This window comes from Heterocephalus glaber, unplaced genomic scaffold (assembly GCF_053883595.1).
Source record: "Heterocephalus glaber isolate CG9 unplaced genomic scaffold, H.glaber_assembly_v1.0 deba00001743, whole genome shotgun sequence".
Lineage (NCBI taxonomy): Eukaryota > Metazoa > Chordata > Mammalia > Rodentia > Bathyergidae > Heterocephalus > Heterocephalus glaber.
In genome coordinates, this window is record NW_028258449.1 from 2,447,454 (window position 1) to 2,465,693 (window position 18,240).

The 18,240-nt window shown below is 44.6% G+C and overlaps 1 protein-coding gene across 5 annotated transcripts in view; it reads right to left on the bottom strand.

Annotated features, from left to right (window-relative positions):
* Nucleotides 1–18,240, bottom strand: part of Plcl1 (phospholipase C like 1 (inactive)) — a 282,823-nt gene that overhangs the window by 118,720 nt on the left and 145,863 nt on the right. The window contains exon 1 of one of the 5 annotated variants that reach the window (XM_021249788.2): nucleotides 9,834–10,009. The exons of 3 other annotated variants lie outside the window; for them this stretch is intronic. In XM_021249788.2, coding sequence (XP_021105447.2) covers nucleotides 9,834–9,836 — 3 coding nt within the window. In that variant the 5' untranslated portion in view covers nucleotides 9,837–10,009. Of the gene's footprint in view, nucleotides 1–5; nucleotides 349–9,833; nucleotides 10,010–18,240 lie in introns of those variants that run through there. One more of the 5 variants, XM_087200421.1, reaches the window with a different exon arrangement.

Genomic DNA, 18,240 nt, shown 5'->3' on the forward strand with positions numbered 1-18,240 from the left:
TTTACCGAGTCTTCCCTGGGCTTTCGCCTTCCTCATCTCTGGAGTTCATGGCACTGCTGACGACTCATTCGTCCCTGCAGCCAACATCTCCTGAGCGCCCTCCAGGCACCCTCTGCCCTGGTGACTCTGTCTCTGTGCAATCCTCTGACCCGGGGCTATTTCCTTCTATGTCTCCATGTTGAGGTGACTGACCTCTCTCGCTCCTTTCAGTTCCAACTGGAGCCACTGCTTCGTGCTTTTCTGTGTCCCTGCCACAGCCACAGCACCACACAGACTCACTGGAGCGCAGTGCTGTGCTTCCAACCGCTCCCAGCACATCTGCACTGGGACCTCCCGCCACCATCTCAAAACCAAGCAGCCTTACAACAGAAGCCACCTTCCCAGCACCCAAGTCCTTACAAATACAGAGGCTGCTCTTTCCCACCTAACAGGTACCCAGAAGCAAATATCTGTGGTGTGGGCTGACTCTTTGGGATCAGAGATGCCTCCAACAGCAAGATGCTGTGTGGCTGGAGCTCCTCCTCTCACACAAGGCAGAGAAGGGGACAGGGGCCCCCACACTTAATCCAGGAGAAAATACTTCATACATGCCCTAAGTGCCCTTAGCTTGGCCAGAATGAGGTCAGGGAGCTGCCCAGCTGCAAAGGGAGCTGGGAAACAGGAGGTGGATCGTCAGGGCAAATCATACCAATCAGGACTCATCACTGGGGGAACAGAGAACTGAAGGTCACTTATCAAAAACATATCATGCCCACTCCACCTGTCTCTGCCCCTTCACCGGGGGGCCATTTTCTCTCCTCTACTCCCCTCTACTTACCAAATACTATTTCTCTTTCATGGCTCTACTGGTAGCCAACTGACTTCCCTTCTAAATGAACACTGTCTCCATCTACTCAGCCACCTGTGCTCAGCATCTACCCACAGGTTCTCCTATACGAGAACCATTCAGGCACACAGTGCATTGTTGCTTGGGGACTTGGTCTCACTCTCCACGCACACTGTGACCTACACAAAGACCCGCGCCGCACCTCCCATTTCTTCTGTATGCTTCATTTGCTTGCATAGCGTGGAAAACATACGTGCTTGGTAAATTACTGGCTGACAAAAAATTCAATAATTGCTTAGAAAGAACAATATACAAATTGCTAAATGTGAAAAAACACTGTGGTTGGAACTTGAAAAACAGCACATTATCTACACATTTGGGGCAAAATGTACTCCACAAGAAAATAATGACAATGATATTTGCACTTCAGTAGCAAAGGTAGCAAAATCTATTCCCTTTTCCACTGAGAAAACAAAAAAGGCTCACAGAGATAAGTAAAATTCAAAACTGTCAGGTAGAGAAGCAGTTTTCAAACATTCCATATCTAAAGGCTCGCCTCTTAACCTATCACCTGCAAGGCAGGCAGAAAAAAGCCTAGCGACTGACTTTAGAGAGACACTGATCTAGATGTGGATTAAGAGGTCTCAGCCTGACCCCGCTGTGGGCCAAGAGCGGCTCTGGAAGTGGGCTAAGAAGATTTCACAGGGGACCAACTTATGCAAGGGCTGAAAGGGCCTGTGACTGCTGCTTGCCCTTTCTTGGTCCCATGTCCCCAGCAGACAAACTGATCGCATCATCACACAGCTCTGTGGTCGGAGCAGTCTGCATATGGATGCTTTTCCTTCATCATCTCCCACTCAGCACCTAGCAGACGGCTCCCATCACAGACCTCAGACGCTTCCTCCCAGTGCCCCAACCATGGACAGGAATGTGTTTTCTCACCCCGGAAACCTACAGCCTCACTGCACACAGCTCACAGGACAGCAAGCCTGGGAGGTCAGCATCCTTCCTCCTGGGCTGCCCGGGGAGGACCTTTGAGAAGTGTGAGAAAGAATGCGGTTCACAGGGAAGTTCCAGGGCTGAAATTCCCCCCTCGAAGGGGTAGGCTGGGCTACTGTCTGCTCTGGGCTCTTTTCTGGGTCTCCTGACCCCCTGAAAGGTCTTGGGGGAAGCTAATGAGAGGACTCCTCTCCCTGCTTTCATTCCTTGCTACGTCACATGGCAGTCCTGGGAGAAAAAGATGGTCCCTTTTTAACAGAGACCTCCATGCCAACCCGCCACACTCGAAGCCCCGGAGCCGAGCTAATGCCCATCAAAGGAAAATCCTGTCCTGCTTTCCCTGTATTTTCCCCCAGTCTCCTCAAGTCACCCTCTGGGCTGGAAACATCAACTCCATGTTCTGTGCCCTTCATTACAAAATAAGATTCAAAAGAGAAAGCATATTTAAAAGAAAGACTCCTGCCACCATTCGACTCTTGGATTTAGGTATTGAGGAGTATTTAATACAACGTATTGCTCTATTTAGGATAAAATGTTCATGTCTGGTCCATTCCCTCTCGCTAAGTCCAATCTCATGTCACCTCCAAGTTTTCCAGGTAGGTCAAGAGACGTGTTCATCTCCTTCTACCAAATGCCTCACACTCTCACACTTTCATGTGGTGCCATATATTGTCTAGAAAAGGGATACTGAGCAATCTTTCAGAGGATCATCTTGTCTCTCTCAATATCTCTGGTTCTTAAAGGTTATCTGAACCACAGGTAGTCACTAAACGAAGAATGATGTGGTTGTACATTAAAATTTGACCACTCTTATGAATAGCTTAAAATAAAAAGCTCCCCCAAATTTCTGAAAGTGTGCTATGTGACCCTCTAAATTGACGAAAGAAGCAAGAACTACGAGGTCCAAGAAGTGCTCAACTACAATAGCACAAAAATAGAAGTCATCCTCCCTTCCTGGGACCAAGAAAACAAAGATGGTCCACATGGGTATACCAAGAGAAAAAAGAGATTTCCTTCCTACAAAACAAGAAAATCCTGAGATATCAGTACGCATCCCTTCCACCAAGTGGTTTGGTAGAAAAAAATATGTGGGTAACCGTGGCAATAAGATTTCAACATAAGATGAAGAAGGTATATCCACAGGTATCCTGTTGCTTACCAGAGGCAGAGAGGCCACCAGGGTTTAAAATAGTGTTTTCTGTGCTGACTCTAGAATAACCTCAGTGAAGGCCCGGAACTCCCACCAGCTACTCCTCCTGCGCATGAAGAGCCAGGCTCTCCGCCTCCCTCTCAGCCCCTCCATGCTGCACGCTGACCCCGCAAGGGTGGACAAAGAGCCTACAGGCTTGAAGCACACAGGGCTGCTTTCCAAACATTTGTTCAGTTACCACCCTAACATGAAAGCTTTTAAATGATTCCAAAAAATAATATTGCTCCAGGTAGAAATATCCTTTTCATATTCAAATGTAGCTTCACTGGTAGTTTGACAAATTACAGTCTTATGACTCTGTTTTCTGGTATTTGTGAAAAACACCAAGTAAAAAAAATCAAATAAATTCCAAATTTTCTAAGAGTGTCTGTCTCTTTTTTTCCCCCTTTAGTAAGAGGATCAAAGCAGTATTTTTCTCTTTTTGTTCAATTTTGTGTACAACAAAAGCATTTCTTGCTTCACCTCTTTATAAACTACAGATCTCTGTACAAACACAGTATTAATTAAATCCAAGAAATGGTGGCTATACTATGCATTTTGAAAGAAAAAAACTGCTCCACAATAGAGTAACTGTCTTGTTTATAGACAGTACATGTGAGTACAGAGGCTAAAAATTCTGAAGTAACAACATAACCTTAACTTTCAACCTTAAATTACAGGCCACCATGGAACCCAGACAGAAATCAAACATTATTTATTACACATTCTTCCAAGAATTTTTACTACAAAATAATACTGAAAAAAATGTGCTTAGTAATAAACAGAATTCATTCCCAACCATGAAGTCCAGTACAGTGGACTGGACCCAAAGAGCTGCAACTGGGAACGTGTGCGGACCACTTCCAGGGAAAATGGTGGCTTGAACTCTCGTTTCCGGCCAGGCCCTAAGCAATCCCATGGGCTTAGAATGAAGTTTAAAAACTGAAAGCAGCAAGACCAAGACAGCAAAGGTTTGGAAGACAACTGGGCCTAGCTTGATGAGACATGCACAAAACCTGTATAGAATATTTTAAAACATTTCCTAAGATTTATATCTGTCTAGCTATCCATCTATCTATTATCTATTATCGATCTATCTCCCTGTGTGAAGTTTTTGCTTTAATTCTCTCTCTGGAACAAGGTCCTTTTGTCTGACAGTCACAGGATCTATAACCAGTTGCTTAATAAAAAAATTTAGTCAACAAAGTCAATAAAAATCAGTACGTACGTACCTTAAGTATCTCATGTAATGGAAGACTTTGAGTATGGACCCCCTCATTCAAGTTACCCATTGAATCTTTATTCAATGATGATAGATTTCAGTTTCTTTAAAATTCATAATAACTCAAAACATACTTACAAAGCAGTTTATGCAAAAAATACTTTTTTTAGTATTTTTCCAACCCTTTGATAGTTATTCTACCCTCATCTAATTTAATAACACTTTCAGCAATTCTCCTTTAATGAGTCTTTCCAAAGTATTCAATTTATTTTTTAGCAAAACAATAACTCTTTATATTTACACTCAGAAGTCACGGGATTACGTAATATTTAATTAGGTTATGTAATTGTAATTACAAGTACAAATGAAATAAACAGGTTTGGGAACATCTCAATTGACTCTTTGTAAGCACACAATTCAACGACAGTCAGCATGTCCATCATTTCAGGCAGGAGTTTTAGGCAGGGGACGCTGAGCATGAGCTAAGTGCATGTGGCTAAGAAAGCTCCACTAAGATTTCTGAAGCAGCACTGTCTAAAGCATGTACCAGGGAAAACTAATTTTAAGGGTGCAATGCAAAAAAATTTGGTTAGCTAAGTCTGGGAAATGCAGAGTCAAATGAAGTTTAAGAAGTTCCTTTATTTGATCCCCAGTACAAAAAAAAAGAAGTTCCTTTAGCGAAGGACATCATCCTCCAAACAATTAGTGTGGCTTATTTCTAAGAGGGTCTTATGGTATGTAGTGTTTTGCTAATGTATTTTATCAAGGACTCAATTTTCATGAAGAACTTCATGGGACTGAAATTTCCAGGCATAACTTGTACTTTGACCATTTTTTCTTCCCCCAATTCCTATGACAACCTGTGTAATTTACTTTTCAGTTTAAAACTTGGGCAGGAACACTATAACACCACTCAAGTCTGCACTCCGGAACAACAGGTGCCCTAATCAATATTGCAGACTCAGCCAGGAATTTGCCAGAAAGGCAAGACTGCAGAGTACACTCTGCCGTACTCACTGTGCATATTTTTATTAACACCTAAAACTGAAAATCTTACAAAGAATGTTAGCAATGGATGTGAAATGGTGAAACTGGTGGCTTGTTGATGTGAAGAAATGAGCTTCCATGAGTAACACTGAAAACAGTGAAGAACGTGTAAAGAAGTGAAAATGTTTTAGAGGTACTCTATGATCCAGTGTGAATGGAATACGTGGACTCAGAAAGGCGTTCCCTCCGGAGACAGCCTGAATTTGGTATCCATCCACTGGGTTATGAAGACATAGCACTGCCTGGTGGCTAACACAAGAGCAAAGAGCTCTGCCTGCGGGGTGCCCCCTTGTCTGTCTTGCCAAAGAATAAGCTGTATAAATCATGTTTTTCTTCCCTTGCTAATGTGTTTAATAAATGCCTCTGTGTTTAGCAGGCTTTATCTGACTTGTTTGCAATACAATGGAGTAACAAAATTTCAGGTGTTAACACTGGTTCGTGCCAAATCTCATCTGAGTTAAGAACCAAGGGTCAAAGAAAATCCAAGGAAACAAACAAAAATACACTAAACCCCAACCCACTCAATCAAGTCTCAGTATTTTTCTTGAAGACAGAAGAAGGTGCCTGCCAACCTATTGTACCAATAGCATGTTTGAAAATAATTCACATTAGGGGGTGAGGAAAGGTGACTCCAGCAAACTGTGAGGGGAGGAGGCCAGAAAGGCAAAGCTAACATGCTTAGAAGCAGAAAGAATGCAGCAGTTCGGCCCCACACCACTGACACGGGAGTCAACAAAGGACCTCCACTCAACCATTCCCTCCATATTTATTTGCTGGAATTCTATTATAAGGAACTGCTTTCCTTTTTACATACTAATTGGTGTACTTATTTATCTCGGTATGGACTGTGAGGTTCTTGCTCTAGCTGAGATAGTTTCCTGTTTGATGTTACGGTACCTGCTCAGGGCACATCATGATCACACTCATTGCACGCATTCTAATGCTGCAGAGGCCCTCGTCTGCCTGGGGGAAGCCCTGGAGCTGGCTCCTGACTGCACTCATGTGCTCCTCAGTCTTTGCTCACTTCCCTCCTCTCTGGTAAAAAGCAAACTGCTCCTTGCTTAGCTCGTGCTTTTCCTACCGTGGCCAAGAAGGCCTGGCTGGATCTTACCAGAGAACAGCACTGAGAGGCCAAGAGGATACGAGTTTTGCTTGCTGCTGCCAAATTGCCCTTGCCTCTTTGCCCTCCCAGAGGACAGAACCAGAAGGTGGAAAGAGAGACAGGTGACAGGGAGTGCATGTCCATGTAGAACTTCAACTAGGAGTTCACGATGAGCTCCAGGCCCAACCCAACACATGGCTTGACTCCACACTTCTGTCCTTTCCTGTCTTTCCTTCTTTTCTGTGACAATGAAAAGAGAAATGTGACCTTCACTACCCATAACTAACATATTTATTTTCCTAGTCGCTGTCTCTCCATAAGACATCAGTCACAGAGAGAAAACAGCAAGTCCACAATGCAGAAATATGAGAGACACCACACTAGCTGAGCTCAAATAATGGCACCAGGAGATAGCATGCACCTCCTACCCTGAGCCATTAGAAAAGACACCAGATCCTTTCCACACTGTGGTTGCCAAAAAGACATAATCTGAATCTAATCATTAGGAAACATCACACAAACCCAAAATAGCTGGCCTGTACATGTCAAAAATGTCCAGGTCATGAAAAACAAACAAACACAGAAGTACTGCTCTAAATTAGAAAAGACTAGGGGCGGGGATTTAGCTCAGTGGTTCCACTGCCTGCCCGGCAGGCACAAGGACTCGAGTTCAATCCCCCATACCTAGATAGATAGATAGATAGATAGATAGATTAAATTAGAAGAGACTAAAAATATGACATCAAAATACAGCATATTCTCCTGGATTGATTTCCTAGACCATGACAACTGGGTCTGCCCTCTGCTCTAAAGGCAGGTAATGAGGCAACTAAGCACATTTCAAATGAAGCTTATGGGCTAGAGAGCAGTACTACCAATGTCCATTTTCTGGTTCAGTAAATGTGATTAGCTGAGAAAATTTAGTCTTTTGAAACACACACCAAAGTATAAAGGGACCTTATAAACTCGTAAATATTTCAGTAAAAACCAAGAAAAGAAAAAAAGAATATAGCACGCAGAGACACACAGGGCGCCAAGCCTGAGAACAGCAAGGGGCTGGGGACAGAATTTGAGCTCAAGGGAATGGGGACAGGCTCAGAAAAGGAAGAAGAAAACTGTGGAAAAGGGGAATCAGGAAAGCCAGGGAACCTTCCAGTGGGGGCACTACGGTGCCCTGTTGCATACAAGTGGCAGGAGGAGCTGGGCAGGAGCTCGCTGCGCCCCAGGATCACTGTGTGGGTCCTGAGTGGGTGACAGAATCACCAGCCTTGCACGTTGCCCTCCAGGCCAGTGCTGCACCAGCCGCCAGAGCAAACCACCAGTGTAGTCTGTCCAGCCTGAGAGCAGTGGGCATTTCCAAGTCCCTCACTGTGTGCACCATGGGTCACCTGGCAGCCAGGGCACCAGGCAGCAGCCAGGCTGGGCAGGACAGAGCCCCTGTGAGAACTTGCACTCACCTTCGCCCACCAGTCCTTTCTCTGCCCTGGTAAGTGGGACTCAGCCTCAGAGAGCCAGCCCTGAGCCTGACACTCGCATGTGTCATGTTCATGGAGCAGTCTGGCCCCAGCGCTTACTGGAAGCGTTTTATCTTTGTGGTCTAGAGTCTAGGTTTGTCTTCATCATTCAAAAGCTGTTTGGTTCTCATTTACAGGAGTCAAATTTTACCCATCCTACAATAAAATACAGTTTCAGCTGGGCACAGAAACTAGTAGAAAACAGAACACGGGTCGGTCTTTCCATACTTCCCAGGGGCCTTATTTGTATTTGATTTTGTAAAGTTTGGGAAACGGGATCCTTAAGCAGCACTTAGCTTTCAACAGATGCACCTCCCGCCAGAGTTCCCAGTTTGCTAACATAGTGACTGGGGCCTCACACCATGCTTTGTTGACAGATAATAATAAATTAAGATGATAACAAATAATATTTTACACTCTACACAGCTCTTTCAAGTATGTTCTTCCTTGATCATACAACCTTGTAGGAGACTCAATAGATAAAATTTCTAATCAAAGGCCATTCCAAACAGTGGTTTTCACTGCTAGACTCCTTTGTCTCTGAAAAACAGTCCGTGGTAGAGGATTCTAGCACACACTAGGTTAAGTCCCTAACCAAGAAGTCCACCCAGAAGATACATTTGGAAATGTAACAGCCTAAAGAAAATTATGTTCTTCAACTAATATTCTGGTTCACCTGATGCTCAGCACACTGTCTGACAAAACAAACAGCAAGTTTATATGGGCACAAGCTTTTCTGCATAGGCCTTTGCCTTTCTATAAGCCAAAGACAGAGTCTTCCTTTATCTTCACAAGGCAATCACCTGTCACTCGGGACACACTGAGCCTTTAATTAAAATGGCAATTAACATGGGGACTGGAGGGAGTTCTTTTTTTAAAATTATCATTTATTTTGAGCCTGCCTTAGAAATGTTAATGCCAATGTGTTTGCCTAGTACAGCCCTATCTCAGAGAAAAACGTCCAAATATTGAAAGGCTGGCTTCTTTTGGCTTTTGGTTTAAAAAAAGAAAAGAAACTGATAGGTTTTCGCAGTCTGTTAGCAACAGACAGATTTGTTCTTAGAAAATGATTTAGTTTTTGGAGACATAAGTGATAAAACTGTCATAGAGACCATAAAGAAATTCCAGTCATTAACTTTTCTGTTTCTCCAAGAAGAATCGGTAGTTCATATCTCTCTAAATACACAAGCAGAAATAAGCTCTGCTGCCCCAGCATTTACTGCAGACTCATTGTACATGCCCAATCAAGGCAGCCTGAGCAGGGAGGGCCTTCTCGTGTGACAATGTCACAGGATTCATGCTCTCAAATTATTTTGATAAAATAGTTACCAGCTGATTTTTAATTGTCCCCTAGTGCATTTACCGGTGCAAGAGTCATAGTTACAAATAATATTCAGAGGGAAACAAGACACTTATAAGACAACCAATGATACAAGACCAAAAGAAATGTGTAAGAGACACAAAGAAAAATCATCACCGAATGGTCATTATAGTTGATAAATACACAACTTCATCCTTTCCTTTAATGCTGCTATTTCTAAATGAAGTAAACATTGTAATTAGTAGCCAACTAATTATAATCCTGAAATGCTTTAAACTAAAATACTCAATTCCATCAAAGATTCTGAAAAGAGGACCCTGGAGCTGAGCCAACGCCCAAATCACTAATTCGATTCATTGTGTTAAAACCAAATCATGTTTTTTAAAAAAATTCAGGAACGATGTGGCCATAAAATGTGGAAGACAACATTTATGTATCACTGCATCTCTAAGGCACAAGACGCGGGATCTCATGCGAGGAGGCCCTAGGTACTTTAACTCAGCCAACGGACTTGGGGCCTTTAACTGAAACGCGAGATGAGACAAGACAGACGACCTGGGAAGGCCCCGGCCCCACGCCGGAACCCAGGCCCCCGTGCCAGGTTGGCGCTCACCATTGCATTGCTGCCGGTGGGCGAGCAGTCCGCCTCTGTGGGTCGCGGCGTGCAGAGCCCCAACAACGCCCTCCCAACGGCCGAGGCGAGCTCGGCACTGGAGTCGCCCTTCCGAAGGCAGTGTCCAGAACGTTCTGGAACACCCTGGAACACACGCAGATCGCGCCACACTGCGTACTGGGCGCTGCGTACTGGGCGCTGCGTACTGGGCGCTGCGTACTGGGCGCTGCGTACTGGGCGCTGCGTACTGGGCGCTGCCTCCTGCGCTTGCGCCTGAGCCTCCCCCTACCCCTGCCCGTGTCCCTGCCCTGCGCCTGTGCCGTGCGCGCCCACCCAGGCCTCTCACTCTCGCAACTGACCCGACTCCACGCTGCCAGCCTGACCACAACGGGAGAAGGCGGGTGTTGTCTGAAATCGCTCCTCTTCAAACGTACTCCGTTCTGTCGAAAGAGAGAGCGTCCCAGGCCAGCGCAGGCGGGCGGGGTTTGTTACCCACAGCAGGACGGAGAAGGTCAGCTGGTGACAGGGAGGCTGCTGCTGGCCCCGGTGAGCCTCCCCAGGCCCCTGAGAGGAAGCTCGAGAAACGGGGTGCTGAGAACTGTCAGAAAGGTGAGATAATCCCCTCTCCCTGCTAAATTGAAATTGAGATGAGCCTTCCTACCCGGGGTCTGGGCAAGGACACTGAAGCCAAGGACACACCATCGGCTGTGCCGCACACGCTTCCACACCCAGCCTCCCGACGGTGAGGCCAGCAACCCAGCCCCATCCCACGGAGTTGCACAGGCCTAGGAAATGCTTCACACTTAAAAAAAAAAAAAAAAAAAAAGCTCTTTATGAAGCCCTAATGATGAAGAAAATGTGGTGTTTACACACAATGGAGTATTACTCTGCCATAAAGAAGGATAAACTTGAGTCACATGTAGGGAAAGGGATGCACCTTGAGATCATAATGTTAAGTGAAATAAATCAAGCTTAAATATTACATAGTTTCTCTTATGTGAGAAGTTCAAAGCATAAATAAAGAGCAGAATAAAAGATAGATAACAGGAAACAAGGAGGTCTTTTGCAAATGGGAAAGGGACCTAGAGATATAGGGAGGGAAGGAAAGGAGCAGAAGGGAAACAAAAGAATTAAGATGTGTTCTGCACATGCACCAACTCCTCTTGATAAATGTAACATTACCTACTACAAACACACACACACATAAACATAATTTTTTTAAAGCCCCAATGAGACTAGGAAAACTTTGCCTTAGATACAGCAGCTGACATTTTTCCATCTACTATATCATCTTCAAATCATTTCATGTTTGTGAACATAATTTATTTTTAGCTTTTTTGTTTAGAGATCATTTTATATTTATAGAAAGGCCATAAAAATAGTTCAGAATTTCTGATTCCCCTCAGCTTTCTCTAAAATTTACATTTACATAATCAAACCAAGGACACCAAAATTAGGACAACCAAGGTACAGTACTATTAATTAAACCACTAATACTATTTGGATTATACTGGTTATATTACTGTGCTCTAGTATTTCCCCTTTCTGGGAATTTTTTAATTGACAGAAATTATGTGTATATTTTTATGTGTATATATAGACATACATACATGATACAACATTTTGAACTATGTATACATTCTGAGTTGACTAAATTGAGCTGGTTAACATGGATTGCCTAACATATTTCTTTTTTTGTGGTGGAACACTTAAAATCTACTGTGTTGAAAATGTTCACATATACCACACATTGCTATTAACAGTCATCGTGATATAATAGATCTCATGGACTTGTTCGTCCTGTGATACCCTCCAGGTTCATCCATGTTGTCATAATGCTATGCATTCTTTCTTTTTGAAGGCTACATAGTATTCTGTTGTGTATATATGTACCACATTTTTAAAAATATCCATTTATCCACTGATGCCCCAGGCTGATTCCATGTCCTGGCTCTTGTGAACAATGCTGCCAGAAAGCTGGGAATGTAGATGTCTTCTTGACAAAATGATTTCATTTCTTTTGGGTGTCTAACCAGTAACAGGATTGCTGGAACATATGGTACCTCTGTCTTCAATAGTTTAAGAAACTTCCATAGCGTTTTCACTAATTTACATTTGTACTAACACTGTGGAAGGATTCCATTTGCTCCGCGCCCTCACCAAAGCTTCCTCCCCACTGTCTTCTGATAACAGCTGCTATAAGGTGTGTGGGGTGGTGACATACTGTGCTTTCCTCCGTGTGTCCTGATCATGCATGTTGGTGGCCTTTCTCTCAGGGTCCACCAACTATCTCAGTGCCTTCTTTTGAGTAATGTCTGATCCGATTCTTTCCCTATTGTAAAATCAGGTTATTTTCTTGCTAGTGAATTCCTTGAGTTTCTTACACACTTTGGATATTTCTAAGCAAATTACTAAACTCTTTCCAGATTTATTTCTTCAAACTGTTAAATATAGTGCTGGCACCAGTTTGCAATCTGAAAGTCCGCCTTCAAGGCCTGATAGGCAAGTCCCTAACCTGGCCTCAGTTTCCCAGCCTTTAACAAGGGAACCATAATGAGGGTCCTGCTGACCAGATGCCGCTCCCTCTCTGGCTCTGAATCATTCACAACTCTGAGAGATTCCCCACCCATCTGTCTCTCCCAAAACTCATCCCATGATCAGTGGGCTGTGAAGAAGAGGCCTGGGAGCCTGCCCCACAGAGCTGACACACCCCACCTCGTGGGCTCTGCACCCAGGAATTTAAAACAATTTTTTAAAATTCTCTAATGCCAACCTTGTAACGAAACTTACAAAGCAACAACCAATAACTGCACCAAAAGTATGAGTAGATCTTATTTTCCATTTGAACAAAACCTTCAGTCCAATGGCTCTAGAACAAGTTGCCCAAATAGTTTATTAATTGCTGTTTTTAAAATTCCGGATCCTACATGTTTAAGATTTTCAGAAAAGGAAATCCAAAGTGATCATTACCACTCCCCAGACACTCCATCTTGGGTTCTTGCTGTTGCCTAGGAGTTTTCCAGGCCATCTATAGGGCGGGCAGGGACTTCACCTTAGGGGAGGCTAGGGCCCAACCCTTTCCCTTTCTCTCTCTGCTTCCTGGCCACCAAGCTCTCAGTCTGCTGGGTGTGAAACCCTCATGTGCTGTGCTGCCCTCACAGACCTAAAGATAGTGGGCCAACCATGGACTGGAACCTCCAGAACTGTGAGCCAAGACACCATTTCTAAGGTTAGTTTTGCAGGGATTGGATTAGAGGAACAGAAAACTAACACAGTCTCACGGGATGCAGAAGTCTAGGGTACCACTGTTTCCCTCAGAATTGTACCCAAACTGAAAAGATAAAATGTAAAATCACACAAAATGGTGTGGTCTGTGCTGGGGAAGGACGCCGTCACCAAGGGACAGACCCTCGGGTCAGGTCACCAGCTCATCTCCTTCCCACCTGGGACACAGTGGCATCGATGTGACCCTGGGCGCCCCAGCGAGTGAAGCAGTATAAGCACGTGGCACTGCACTGTGCACTGGAAGGGGAGGTAGCACTGTGTCTATCTAGTGTACTGCATTTCTGTAAGAAGCCAAAGGTATTTATGAATAAATCTATGTATGAATATCATATGTTTATGTGTATTTATATGGTCATATGTTTATACTTTCAAAAAACTAAACATATAAAAACTTTTTTAAATTGTATTTTTTTTGTTGTTTTGGGGGTTTTGTTTTTTTTTTTTTTTTTGGTACTGGAGATTGAACTCTGGACCTTGCGCTTTCGAGCCAAGCGGTGGAAGCACTGAGCTAAATCCCCGCCCCTAAATTGTATTTTTAAATAGGGGTAGAGAATGGATAGGAATGGATTCTCCAAATGTATCCTGTTTTTATCGTTTTAAATTTTGGAACATGTATAAGTTTTAGATCATTAAAAAAACTAAAGCAAACTTAATTTACAGTAAGTTGGATTTAAAACACCAAATGTTAAACACATCCAATGGAAAATAACCTAAGGACAAAAAGAATCACAAAGAAGTCTTAGACGCTGTATTTGGTGGCCCTCCTGTTTGCAGAGCTGTAATTAGGAGCTATGTTACATAGAACTAAGTTAATTAAGGGAACTCATTGATGTAGAGTTTTTCTTGGAGTCACAGAAAGGAGACCTTACCATAAAATCTTTTCTATTGTAATAGTGATTTAAGATGTGAAACTGTAATAATTGTAATGTCTTCAGTGGCAAAGATAGACCCTCAATCTTTGCAACTCTCACACAATCCAGAACAGCACATGGCATGCTGTAGGTCCATGTCATGGATGTTTTTTGGCCAGGGAATACATAGATGTTTGCTTAAAAATCTGTTCCAAGTTAGAAGTTTTCAGAAGAAAGTTTGGCATTTTGAACAACAGTGTTATTCATAATGCACTAGGGGCACTATTACCTGTTCCTGTTGCCAAAAGCAGAGAAGACACCAGGACACACCACACACCTCTGTCCACATCTGTGTGTCATGTTAGAAAAATCCCAAACACCAGTTTGGAGATCTCAGGGTCACACATCGAGTGCCTGCCATGTGGAAGATGCTTCCTTCTACAGCAGGAAACTGCACTCCTGACCAGAGCCTGGAACTGCTCCACCCACCAGGCACAGAACCTCTGTGACATCGGGGACAAAGGTGCAGCCCCCCACGTGCCGAGCCACCCCGGTCTCCCTGACATCATTTAAACCAGCGGCCCTGCTCCTCACCCACCCTCAGACTGAATCCTATGGAATAATTTCCGGCTCTCTCAGAACCCAAGGTGGTGGCCCCATCCCACTGTCCGCAGTGTTAGCTCCTGCTGAATGGGCGTCTCTCAACTTGAGGAACTTGAGGTTTTATTCATAATAAAGTCGATGAGGCGACTTGGGCTCTGCACGGGACTGTCACACAATTCAGCACCTGTGCTTTCCCTAACTGCCCCCGTGACCTTTTGTGTGTTCCATCCCCGCTCCTGTCATCGCCTCCCCACCCAAGCCCCTGAACATGGCGGGGAGAGCACGTCTCCCACCCTCAGGGCCCCTTGCTCCAGGGAACTCAGAAAAACATCCCGGAAGAGCAGTGAACTCTCCAAGGTGCCAGGGAAGGCAGAGAAGCGTGGGAAGTGGCTCCTGCCCTCAAGGTTCCCGCCAAACTGTGGGCAAGAGACTGAAGAAGCACAACCTGGAGCCAGTGGCACCGATCTCTGTAACCTCCGGCATTTTCGGAGTTGAGCCTTAAGTCATAATCAGAACCTGGATCCTATAGAAAACGCCAACCAAAAAGGGGTCTAGAGCCCACAGACCATGAAGGTAAAGAACTTGCTCCAGTCACACAACTAGAAAGAGTCCCAGCCAGGCAGCCAGGCAGGATGGCACATCCTTGTATTCTCAGCACTCTGGGAGGCTGAGGCAGAAGGATTGCAACTTTGAGCCCAGCCCAAATTAACTAGAAAGGCTTGGGGATGTAACTTAATGCAAAGGCTCTGCTTTCAATCCCCAAAACTCACCCCTAAAGAGAATTCACAGTCAGAATTTGAATTCAGAACCACAGTGGCCTCAAACCTTCCCACTGGGTGCAGTCTGCTCTGAGAGTCACCAGGGGCTTTCTTGGAAGGGAGAGAGAAGGGAGAGGAAGGGAGGAGTCAGAGAGCTCCAGGGAAAGCACATGTTAACATGTTCAAGTTAGAAGCAAAACCCAGCTTGGTCTTTGCAAGCAGCACAAGTGGAATGCACAGTGCCTGCCTCTTCCCTGGCCCGAATTCAAATTATGTCCAATGCCAGCTGCAAGGGAACAGGACCCCAGCAGGAAGTCACTGGTGAGCAGCCACAGCTTCAAAGACACTGGGAGGAGGATGGCTCACCTTCCTCACTGTCCTCCCCACTGACCAGCCTTTCTCGTGCATCACACCAGGGCCATGGGCGCTTTCAAAAGAAAAAGAAAATCCACCCACATGTCAGACTCACTGTGCATTTTACATAAATGTTTTCTGAATCAGACAATCCACTGTATTGATCTATTTTTTATTTTATTAATGTTTTGTTTTGTTTTCTTGAGACAGGGTCTCACTATATAGTCCAGACTAGCCTTGAACTGGCAGTGATCCTCCTGCCTCAGCCTCCCCTGTGCTGCCATTACACATATGTGCCACCATGCCTAGATCCAAGCCACTGTAGTTTAAAATTTTTTTATCAGGTCATTTGAAACCTAAGCTTAATAGGCATATAACACTCGGAGTGCTGCGACCACAGGGAGTATTTCAGACAGGTCCTCAAAAGTCCTGGCTCCCCAGTTGGACAATCCACAGTGACTCCGTGCAGGAGCGAAAGGCACTGGGTCCCTCTCGAGCTCGAGTGATCAGCACGGCACTGTGTGTTACCTGGGAACACCTCATCCTGACTCTTCAGAGCAGCAGCTGGATTCAAACAGGCATTTCCAGGATTCAGGGAGGCTCCGCCCACCAGGTAAATATCTGTAACAAATGAGTCCCTTTCACAAGCAGATCACAGTGATCTGCTACTTAGCTCAGCAGCCACGAAATGATCAAAAATCATCACCAACAAGATTTACCACAAACCAACAAACCAAAGCCGAATAACTGCTCTCTGCTTTTTCAAATGACCCTTTTAAATTGGGGAAAATGACATTTTATGAGATCATGTGCTTTTTGGTTTTGCTTTGTTAAATAATACAGGATTTTTATATTTACTTTCATAAAGATATCTCCCAGTGGCATTCTGTACTCTGCTTTTGGGGTTGCCTTAACTCCTCTTTCAGCTCCCTAAAATGATTAAGATCATCAGTAGAAGACAGATAGACAGATGATAGACAGACAGACAAGAGCAGTAAACGGGCCAGCATGCAACTATAATTTCCCCAAGGTTTCTGACTTGATGATGTAAAAGGAAAGCAGCCTGCTTCTAGTGGGGCAGAAATCAAGGACTTCATTCACATTATTTTCTTCAGATCATGTATGTGCTGAAGATAAATCAGGCAATAAGTTCTGAAACAGTACCACAGATCAACTCAGAGGAGGCAATAAAGATCACTCCACCGCTACAGCTGTGCAGAATTGCACTGGATTCAAGACTCTTCAGAGGGGGGAGTGGATCTTGTAATCAACCTACATTTTCAGAATGAAAGGAATGAAAAGGAGGTCGATTTGCACAGGTAAAACACCCTTGCACTCCTCCCAGAGGCCAAGGACCTTGACAAAACAGCCACACAAGGTCAAGATCCTGAGTGAATTATTAACAAGGGCTAATCTACTTGTGCATTTGAATTGAGTCATGAATCTTTTATTTACAACAAATGAAGCACTTGAGGAAAATGGGAGAATTATTTATGCACTCATTATGGACACTCCCCTACATCCTTTGTCAAAACCTCCAGCATCGTTTATCATCAGCACACAACTCCCTCCACTGTTATGATAAAGACAACAATATTGACATATTGACCAGAGTAACAGTGACAAGGACAATGCTGGGGGCCTACATGGGCCAGGCTGGTAGACAGGACACCAACAACTGGTGGTGTAGCCTGAGGTCACACAGACTGACCCCGAAGGTGAAGGAATGTGCACCTGGGCCCCAGCACTGACCCCAAGGCAGGGCGAAGCTCAGACTGTAGGGAAACCCTGAGAATCTCTATCCCTTTGACATGGATGTCACTTTCTTTCCAACCCAAAGTTTTCTACCTAGAAAGAATCATTAAACCAGGGCCTGGCTCCTATGCAGCTCCCCCAGTTCACTGTGCTCATCAGATTGTGTGGCTCTCTGTGAAATGAAAGGGTGCTATGCTGACCCATTGCCAGCACGAACTCCACGGAGATGCTTTTCTGGAAATGTTGCCCATCTGCACTCTCCACATGATGCACCAGGGAGCCGTGACTCAGAGGGTGACACAGGTGGCGAGCAACTAGAGGCAAAGCCTTGGCCACTGGCATTCATCCACAACCAGCCACAAAGAACAAAATCTTCCAAGGGGCGAGAGCTTCTCAGGCTGAAAAATAGTATCTTGCTACTCCACATGCCCACAGAAGTCACGCCAAAGAAAGAAAAGCTCAATGCACACACAGATCTTGTCTTATTTGCTTCCACCAATACGATGACACACAAAGCCCACTTAGTGGTTTAGCCCCAGACAGAGCTGGCTCACTGGTGTTTAATGATGATTTCCCTTGTCCTTGTCCTCACAGCGTCTGTACCTACTCACCCTGTCGGCCACCACTCAAGTGCTTTCCAGGCAAACCACCTATGGGATGCCTCCACAGGCTTGCTTACTGAGAGTCACAAGGCTGCAGTTACACTGTGGCTGAATACAACAGCAAACCAGCCCCAGCGTGACACTCATAGCTTGGCCCATGGACATGGGTAGAGTCACAGGTTAAGATGGACCCAAAAAG